The sequence below is a fragment of the Phacochoerus africanus genome, chromosome 8, assembly GCF_016906955.1.
Source record: "Phacochoerus africanus isolate WHEZ1 chromosome 8, ROS_Pafr_v1, whole genome shotgun sequence".
Lineage (NCBI taxonomy): Eukaryota > Metazoa > Chordata > Mammalia > Artiodactyla > Suidae > Phacochoerus > Phacochoerus africanus.
In genome coordinates this window covers 47,705,084-47,714,996 of record NC_062551.1, presented here as the reverse complement: position 1 = coordinate 47,714,996, position 9,913 = coordinate 47,705,084, and the positions used below count along the sequence as shown (strand labels likewise).

Here is a 9,913-nt window from a genome sequence, read left to right as displayed (position 1 = left end):
GGGAAGCTGCCAGAGGAAGGGGTTAGATCTCGGGCCCTAAGAAAACCGTAGCATCCACAGGCTCTTACGAGAAACAGCGTGAAGGCTGTCGAGAGGGGACTCTTGTGGCCACAGGAGCCTCACGGCTCTTACCCCTGGACCCCCAGACTGCCTAGGGTCCTTCCTCCAAAGCCCAGTCATCTGAGGCCTGAGCCCCCGGAAAGAGGGAGGTACCCCCAGCCCCGCCTCTTCCCCCTGCCTGCTCTGCTTCCTCTCTCTGTGAGAACACTTTCACTTCCTGCTCCTCCAGGCCTCCCCTCCGAGAACAGGTAGGGGCCCCCAGGGACCAAGCAGCTGGCATCATCACCCCTCGCTGCCTCCCTTTGGTATCAGGCAGCTGCCCCCCTCTGGCCCTGCCCAGCACCACCCGTCCCCTCCACCTCTACGGGACCCAGGCCAGCATCTGCCTCCCTCCCCCGACCCCTCCTGCCTGCTCTCCCCTGGGCAGGGCACCTGTTCTCTGTCTCCCACTTCCCAACACCCTAGGTTTCTGGTCAGGGGGCTGAGGGGTTTGTTTAACTGTTTGCTATCCATCCCCTGTGCCCACCCCAAGAAGAGCACAAGCCCCTGGGAGCAGGGGCCTAGTCTGCTGTCATCCTTTCCCCAGGCACCGAATTCTAGGCCTGTACTCAGTAAATACTTGTTGGGTGGATGGACGAATGGGTGGGTGAATGGATGGATGGGTGGATGGGTGGATGGGTGGATGGATGGGTGGGTGGATGGATGGGTGGGTGGATGGATGAGTGGGTGGGTGGACGGTTGGGTGGATGGATGGGTGGATGGATGGATGGATGGGTGGATGGGTGGGTGGGTGGATGGGTGGGTGGTTGGATGGATGGGTGGGTGGATGGAGGGATGGATGGATGGATGGATGGATGGATGGATGAATGGGTGGATGTGTGGGTGGGTGGAGGGATGGATGGATGGATGGATGGATGAATGGGTGGATGGATGGATGGGTGGGTGGGTGAGTGGATGAATGGATGGGTGGGTGGATGGGTGGATGGATGTATGTATGGACGGACAGACAGATGGACAAATGGGTGGACTTAGACCCCCTACTCCTGAGACTGCTGCAGGGATAGTTTTTTTAATGCCTACCTTAACTGATAACCCGCTGTAGGACTCTCTACCTGGTTAAGAGTTTGGGTCTGATGGATAGATGGATAGAGGGCCAGATGTGTGGTAAAGCAAAAAGAATAAAATGTTAATAGTTGAATCTAGGTAGTGGGTATATGGATGTTCCCTGAAAAAAAAATCAATTTTTCTGAATGTTTGAAATTTTTCATAAAATGTTGGGAGGAGTTCCCATCGTGGCGCAGTGGTTAACGAATCCAACTAGGAACCATGAGGTTGTAGGTTCGATACCTGCCCTTGCTCAGTGGGTTAACAATCCGGCGTTGCTGTGAGCTGTGGTGTAGGTTGCAGATGCGGCTCGGATCCCGCGTTGCTGTGGCTCTGGTGTAGGCTGGTGGCTACAGCTCCGATTCGACCCCTAGCCTGGTAAACTCCATATGCCACAGGAACGGCCCAAGAAATGGCAAAAAGACCAAAAAAAAAAAAATGTTGGGAGAAAATATTTGAGGGCCCCTCTGTGGTCTGGGGAGGGAAGAAGAGGAGATGTTGTATGACATTCGTCACTTTGACAGAACGCCTACTGTGGGCAGAGCCCTTTTCCAGGCACTGGGTTTCCATGAGGGTTGTTAGTTAGCTGGTCCACAGCTGTACAGCGGCACTGGATGGTAAACACTGAAATATTGGAGTTCCTGTTGAGGCTCAGCGGTTACAAACCAGACTAGGATCCATGAGAATGTGGGCTTGATCCCTGGCCTCTCTCAGTGGGTTGAGGACCCGGCATTGCCGTGAACTGTGGTGTCGGCCGGTAGCTGCAGCTCCAACTTGACCCCTAGCTTGGGAACTTCCATATGCCGTGGGTGTGGCCCTAAAAAGCAAAAACAAAACAAAATTGAAATGTTAACCTCCCACTGGGTAAACAGCTGTCATCTTTGAGTCCTCTCCCGCTCCTCCTACACCCAAAACACACTGGCCTTCCTCCTGGGACCCCCAGCTCTCCCTACCATCCGGCAATTAAAGAATTAACACCTAGCATAGCAAGGGGTATCAAGTCCATTCTGATTGGTCAGCGACTCTGCCTCGTGGGTTGTATTTTGAATATTACCCCTGGAGCAGCCTCGAGCCTTATCTTCTTCCCTGCCAGAGGCCAGACCATGGCTCACTGGCCACCTGCATCCTGAGGATGGGCCAGCCGAAGGACAAGGCCTCGGCAGGCCCCACCGACCGGGAGAGGTGAGGGCTGCTGGGGCCATCTCCATCTCCTGCCCCCGGAATCAGAAGCCCCTTCCAGCCAATTCCCATCCCCCATGGGACCCCCGAACCCCATCTCTGACCTGTTCCCCCTGGGCTGCCCCTTCCTGGACCTTTGACGCCCACCTCAGTGTCCAATCGCCTTCCTCAGAACCCTGTTCTGGTCCCTGCCTGTCCCAGACTAATCCCATCACAGGCGAATGGAGCAGGTGAGACCCACTTAGGGGTCTTTGGGACCCCAGAGCCATGCCTTCGACTGCAGAGAACATGTGGGGTGTGGCAGATTCCAGAGCTGGATGCCCAGGGTGCGAAAGCCCTTCTGGAGCTGTGGCCACCAGGGGTAAGTACACACAGCTGGGGACCCTCTCTGACCCTCCCCGTGACATCCTGAATCAGGACTCTCTTGGTTGCTAGCAACAAACACAACACAAACTAAGCAAGTAGAAAAGCTACTTTTTGATTCAAATGACTGAAAAGCCCAGAAGTAAAAGTAATTTCAGCAATGTCTGAGCATCAGACAACTTATACGTATATTTCTCTTCATCCTATTTCTTAGCTTTGTTTTAAACTGCGGGGAATTTTTCCTATTTGGGGATGATGCAAATAATAAACACTTGTTTTATAGTAGCTTAGATGAATAGGCACTTATCTGTTTTTTTTTTTTTTTTTTTTTTAGGGCCACACCTGCGGTATATGGAAGTTCCCGGGCTAGGGGTCGAATCAGAGCTACAGCTGCCACAGCAACACAGGTTTTGAGCTGTGTCTGTGACCTACACCACAGCACACAGGAACGCCAGATCCTTAACCCACTGAGTGAGGCGAGGGATCAAACCTGAATCCTCATGGATCCTAGTCGGGTTCATTGACCACTAAGTCATGAGGGGAACTCTGAATAGGCATTTATCTTGCTAACATAACCAGAAAGGCAGCTGTAGGCTCTAGTTCTCTTCCACGTGACATCAAGGCCAGCGTCTCTGCAACTCTCTTGACATCCCTCATGGTCACCCACTGGCTGCCCCAGCCCAAGCACACATGTGAATTCCACACTGGAAAAGGGAAGAAGGGAGGCACCAGTTGCATTTGTTTTTTTAGCTAGAAAAGCAAAAGCCTTCACAATTGATTCAGAATATATGGATGGGGCCCAGGCTGCAATATTTTTAAAAGCACACCTGAGAGTTATACAGCCAGAGGTGGGGACTACTGGCTACAACAATCATTATCCATCTCCTATGGTTGGGCCTATTGATGCCCTGAACAAAGCTGGAATTCTGCGAGCAATAGGGGATAAATCTGAATAAGGCAACTAACAGGTCTCCCTCCTTTAGGGAGGGTCTCTCCTTGTAGTGACAGAGATGGCTGGCCCCAGCTCAGGGCCACATGAGCCCAGCTTAGCAACCCCCAATGTACAAAGAAAGCTCTTTCCAAAGAGCTCCAGTAAAAATCCTGTGGAAGATTTTCATTGGTTGAGCTTGATTCATATGCTCATCTCTGAACCAATCACAATGGTCAGAGAACACTGTCAGGCTACTGGCTAGGTCAGGTCATGGGCCCACCCCTAGGGCTTGGAGGGAGTTATTTCCACCCACAGGACCTAAGAGAGCGGGTTTCTCGAAAGGAATTTTGGGGTGTGGAACTCAAAATAAGGGAGATAGATGCTAGGCAGGCAAAAGCAGACTTCTGCATTTGTCCTTTTCAAGCTGACCTTTGCTTCCACCCACCCCCTGCCAGAGTTTCCTGGTCATAGGACATGACCACAGCCAGATCCTGGTGTTGAGGACAGGACCTTCGCCAGGGGATGTCAACACCTACCGGATCCAGAAGCTCCCTGGAGGTGAGGATACTACCACCTCCACTCCAAGTTTCCAGTCCACAGCAAGTTTATCACCAAGATTGCTCAGTTTTAATTCTTTTTTTTTTTTTAATTTGTTTCCTAAGGCTGCACCTGCAGCATATGGAGGGTCCCCGGCTAGGGGTCCACACCTAGGGGTCCTGCACCACAGCCACAGCAACATCAGATCCGAGCCATGTTTGCGACCTACACCACAGCTCATGGCAACGCCAGATCCTTAGCCCATGCTCAGTTTTAATTCTGAAGTGCCCCCTAACTCTTCCCAGTCCCCTCCAGCTCCATCACCTGAGTCCTAGCCACCATCGCCTCTTGCCCAAACAATTGTAATAGCCTCCTCTCTCACCCTTTCCTTCTTGCAATCCATTCTAAACACAGCAACCAGAGTAATATTTTCAAACATCAATCAGACGTTATACATTCCTGCCCCCAAACCTGCAAAGGACGTGCAACATCTTTAGTGAATTTTAAATTCCTCATCATGGCCTATAAGGTGCTGCCTGCTTAGCCCCTGCCCACTTCTCCATCTACTGCCCTTCATTCACTCTGCTCCAACACACCATTCTCTGTTCCCTTTTTTTATTTTTATTTTTATTTTTTTTTCCATTTTTGGCCATACTTGCAGGATGGGCAAGTTCCCAGGCCAGGGATCAAACCCATGCCACAGCACAACCTGAGCTGCTGCACGGACAATGTTGGATCCTTCACCCACTGAGCCACAAGAGAATGCCTCTGTCTGTTCCTTGAGCATGCTTATTATGTCCCAACTCAGGCCCTTTGTATTTCCTTCAATGGTCGGTTTAGTCTCCATCTTCTGGCCCTCTACAGAAACGTAACCTTCCTTGACCGCCACAGCTAATGAAAACCCTAGTCGCTTTCAATCACTCGATTTCATTCGCAGCACTCAACACATGATAGACTTATCTTTATTTGTTTACTCATTTATTTTTATTTCCTTCCATTAAAAGGTAGGCTACAGGAGGGAAGTGGATGCACCTGCCTTTTGACAACTGTATCCCCAGTGCCTGAAAATGAACAGATGCTTAATAAATATGTGTCTAATGAATGAATCCTATTTGGTGACATAAGTGGGATGCAAGCTTAAGACACAGAAGACACAGGGGGCTGCAAGGGGTAGAAAATTCCCTGTTCTGAAGGTCTTTGGGGGAACTGCAAACCTGGGAAAGGGAGAGTCCCAGGGAAAAGGAGGCTGTTTCCCCTTAACTTTTTTAACTTGTTCCTCCTTGCCTCTCCCCACAGGTGTGTCTCTGGAATCCTCTAAGCTCTGCATGCCTGACCTGCCCCATCTCCTGGCCTTCCTATCAGCTAGCAGGTACAGGTCATCCACCAAAAGGACTAAGGAGAGAGTTCCTGCTGTGGTGCAATGGGATTGGCTGTGTCTCTGGAGCACTGGGACACAAGTTTGACCCTCAGCCCAGCTCGGTCGGTTGAGGATCCAGTGTTGCTGCAGCTGCGGGCTATGGCATAGGTCACAACTATGGCTATAGATTGCAGCTGCATCTCACATCTAATCCCTGGCCTGGGAACTCCCATGGGGCAGCCAAAAAAGGCGGAAAAGGGGTGGGGGCCAAGGGGAAATCCTTCCCTATGACACACCATCCGCATCGGGGCTCCTCCTTGTCTTTTTCTCAGGGATGTTTTACCCAGAACACTGCTCTTGCCCCCTCCCACTCTAGGGCCTGGAGACCAACACACAGGTGAGTCATGATTCTCTAAGGGAGGAAGAGACCACTTTTCTGTCCCCTTAGTCCAGGATATGGCACTTGGTTGGGCCAAACTACAGGGTTTGAGGGAGGATAAGGCTGAGGCTTTGAGAAAGCTGGGGATGGTGCTTGACTCCTGGGCCTGAATGAGGAGGTGCCAGGGACCAAGCCTCAGTTCCTCCAGCAATAAGGCTGTGTCCAGGCTAAGTCTCCTGGTGACCTGAAGGAACCAAAGCTGGCCCCTTGGGCACCTGGGACACCTCACTTCTGCTGGCCGCCAGATTCTCTGCAGATTGGCAGCATTCAACTCAACACCTCAGGGAGGGTGCTCTTCGTGGTGAACAAGCTCTACCTGGATACCCACAGAGGGTGGGGGACGAAACAGACCCCCCCAGAGACAACTCCGGAGATTGCCGAGACACATGGTCCAGGTTAGATGGGCAGGGCCCTGGGCCCCTGAAAGGTGAAGGAGCTGCAGCCCCTGTTCTGTGGAACCCAACCCTCTTCTCACAACAGCCCCCAGGCACCCAGCCCCTCACCAGGTCTCCTGGGTGGAAGGCCCACTCAGCCCAGAAGTACAACATCCTAGGCCACCTCTGGCCAGCCTGATGGAGAAGGAGGAGGAGGAGGAGGAGGAGGACAAAGATGAAGAGGAAGGACCTGAGGATGTGCTCACTCATCACATCCGGGCTCTAGCCAGGGCCCGGAGCGGCTATGTGGCCAGGCAGTTCCGGGGCCTTCGGGCGCGCCTCACCTCCGACACTGCGGGGGCCCACAGGCCTGGGGACCCGGCCACAGAGCTGCTTCAGGATGTGCGGCATCTCCTCACTGACCTCCAGGAACACTTAGCAAAGGACCCTGATGTCAGGGCTGTTTTTGAGAGCAGGGGACCTGGGGTCCCCCAGAAGGACGAGGATCTAGGTAATGAGGATGGAGTGGGAACTTAGGGCCACTCTCCAAACCCCCCCAGATTCACGTTTGCCAGCTCTTGGCCTTCTGCAGGTGTGAACACCCAACTTCCTTCACACCTGTCGCCTTTTCTACTCACACCTCCTTTCCTACCTGTAGTAACACTGATTCTATTCACCACTGCTCCATCTCACCCCTGTGTGCCAGCCCTACCCCTCTCTCTTCCACGTGTGTGTTCACACCCAGGCTCCCTCTTCCACGTGTGTCCACACCTCAGTCTACACAACTGGGTGGCCAGACGTTGTGGAAGGGCGCCAGTTGGCCAGGGTGGGTCGGGGGAGCGAGAGGGTGGGCGTGGGTGAGCCTGGCGGCCCCTTCTTCAACCACCTCAATCCCTGAAGGTCCCGCGGTGGAGGCAGCCTTGTGCCGGGCGGTGCTGGCGCCGCTGAAGCCAGCCCTGTGGACTCGACTCCGCACGCTTCGCGCCCCAGAGCTGCTGCAACTGCGAAGGCGACAGCTGGCTCTGCGCGCGGAGGCGGGGCGTTCTGGAGCTCAGGGGGCGGGGCGTGAGGGGCGGGGCCCCGCCCCCGCCCTGCGGAGCCGCATCCACGCGCGCTTGACTCACCTCCACGCTGCTTGCGCCCCACGCCGCAAGGTGTCCCTCCTCCTGGCTGTGTGCAGTGACGTCTACTTGGGCCTGGCTCAGGGCAACAATCAAGGTAAAGAAGGACGCTTGTGTCCACCTGGATATGGCGTGGCGTGAGGGTTGCGGGAGGCGTCTACGCGAGCCGGGGGACCTAGTAAGGGACGTTGGTATGCCCGGCAAAGTGGAAGGGCAGCCGGCACTCGCGGTCCTGGGGTTTGGATGGAAGGTGTCTCCATCCACCTCAGAGCCTGTCCTCCGGCTCCCCTAGAGCCGCTGGGGGCTGACGCCTTCCTGCCAGCGCTGACGGAGGAACTGATCTGGAGTCCGGACATTGGGGAGACGCAGCTGGACGTGGAGTTTCTCATGGAGCTCTTGGATCCGGATGAGTTACGCGGAGAAGGTGAGCCCCCAGCCCCGGAACGCCAGGACCCAACAGGGAGCGCCCTAGGGCCGCAGACGCCCCTGACAGCCTCGACCTGCACATGAGAGGACTGACCTGACCTCCCCTTCGCCTCTAGCCGGGTACTACCTGACCACGTGGTTTGGGGCGCTGTACCACATTGCCCACTACCAGCCCGACGAGGGCCGCGCGCCCCAGCAGCTCAGCTCAGAGGCCAGGGCCTCCCTGCGCCAGTGGCACCGAAGGCGGACGCTGCACAGACAGAGCAGCTCTGGAGCCCAGGTGATCACCCTTCCGGACTGCAGGTGGAAGGGAGGATTGAACCTGTTGCCTTTCTGACCCAGGCTCCTGACTCTCCCTACAGACCAAGCAGCCCTTTGAGGAACCGTGGGAGATAGAGAGTGTGCGGGAGACCAATGACGATTAGGGATCTCAAAACTTTCTGCTCGCAAACAAGATTCAGAGGCACCTGAGACAGCACCAACTTTTGACCCCTGTGGTTTAGAGGGCACCAGAAGGAGGGATGCCCAGGAAAAGGGAATAGGTCGACCCCTGAGCCTTTGCCTTGGCAGTTCCTGCTTCTTGGAATGCCCTTCCCGAATATCCACACTGCTGCTTCCTTCAGGACTTTAGGCAGATGTCACCTTCTCCAGAGAGCCTCTCTCCTGACACCCCTTGTCTAAAACTGCAGCTTCTCTGGCTTGACCCTCCCTATGGTAGACAGAGTAAGGCCCACCCAAGACGTCCACCTCCTAATCCCCAGAATCTCTGAATATGTTACCTTAAGTGGCAAAAGAGACTTTACGGGTGTGATTAAATTAAATGAAGGATATTGGGGGGGTGTTAAAGATTATGAGATGGAGAGATTATCCTGGATTCAGGTGGGTCCAATGTAATTCCCAGGGTCCCTAGAAGAGGGAAGCAGGAGAGTCAGAGGAAGAGCTATGATGCTGCCAGCAGGAGTTCCCGTTGTGGCTTATCGACAATGAACTCGACTAACATCCATAAGGGTGCAGGTTCAATCCCTGGCCCTGCTCAGTGGGTTAAGGATCCCGCTTTGCCTGCGATAAAGGTTGTGGAGGTGGCTCAGATCTGGTGTTGCTGTGTCTGTAGTGTAGGCTGGCAACTGTAGCTTGGCTTCAATCCCTAGCCAGGGAACTTCCATAAGCTATGGTGTGGCCCTAAAAAATAAAAAAATAAAAAATAAAATAAAATAAAACTATGATGCCAGCAGAAGTCAGAATGATGTGTCCAGGAGACAAAGAGTGTAGGCATCCTCTAGAAACCGAAAAAGACAAGGGATGGATTTTCCCCTAGAACCTCTAGAAGGAACTCAGCCTTTGATTTTATTTTTCTAATTGAGGTATAGTTCATATACAATGTTGTCTTGGTTTCAAGTGTACAGCAAAGCAATTCAGTTATACATAGATAAGTGTATATATACATACATATATATAATTCTTTTTCAGATTCTTTTCCATTAGAGGTTATTATGAGATATCGAGTATTAGTTTCCTGTGCTATACAGTAGGTTCTAGTTCTTTACCTGTTTTATACATATTCTATATATATGGATACATTAATCCCAAACTCCTAATTTATCTCCCCCTCCTTTCCGCTTTGGTAAGCATAAATTTGTTTTCTAGTCTGTGAGTCTATTTCTGTTTTGTAAATAAGTTCACTTGAATCATTTTTTTAGATTCCACATATAAGTGATGTCATATGATATTTGTCTTTGACTTACTTCACTTAATGTGATAATCTCTAGGTCCATTCATACTTTGGGCATCTGAGCTTTAGAACTACAAGATAATAAATGGGTGTTGTTTTTTTTTAAGCCACTAAATCTGTGGTAATTTGTTACAGAGCCATAGGAAACTAACACACTGCCTTACACCGATCTTTAGTTTTTTCCGTGAAAACTATCACTTCCTAGCATACCGTCATATACTTATTTATTGTGTTAACTGTACATAATCTTCTCCCTCCCCTTAGAACAGCTCTATTCAATAGAAACAGAATGC

At 52.3% G+C, this 9,913-nt stretch overlaps 1 protein-coding gene across 7 annotated transcripts; it reads left to right on the top strand.

Moving 5' to 3' along the window:
- The first annotated feature begins 102 nt into the window (after positions 1 to 102).
- On the top strand, positions 103 to 8,993 carry RINL (Ras and Rab interactor like). 7 transcript variants are annotated; one of them, XM_047793722.1, is made up of 12 exons: positions 103 to 308; positions 2,258 to 2,346; positions 2,545 to 2,704; positions 4,093 to 4,195; positions 5,471 to 5,543; positions 5,864 to 5,928; positions 6,216 to 6,365; positions 6,451 to 6,855; positions 7,245 to 7,562; positions 7,758 to 7,889; positions 8,008 to 8,171; positions 8,254 to 8,992. In XM_047793722.1, the coding sequence occupies exons 2-12, from the start codon at positions 2,297 to 2,299 to the stop codon at positions 8,314 to 8,316; spliced, it is 1,683 nt and encodes a 560-aa protein (XP_047649678.1). In that variant the 5' UTR covers positions 103 to 308; positions 2,258 to 2,296; the 3' UTR covers positions 8,317 to 8,992. The 7 variants fall into 7 exon arrangements, with proteins under 7 accessions (XP_047649678.1, XP_047649679.1, XP_047649684.1 ...); XM_047793723.1 differs by lacking the exon at positions 6,216 to 6,365 and having other exon boundaries at positions 8,254 to 8,993; XM_047793728.1 differs by lacking the exon at positions 103 to 308 and having other exon boundaries at positions 2,261 to 2,346; positions 2,561 to 2,704; positions 8,254 to 8,991.
- The last annotated feature ends 920 nt before the right edge of the window (positions 8,994 to 9,913 follow it).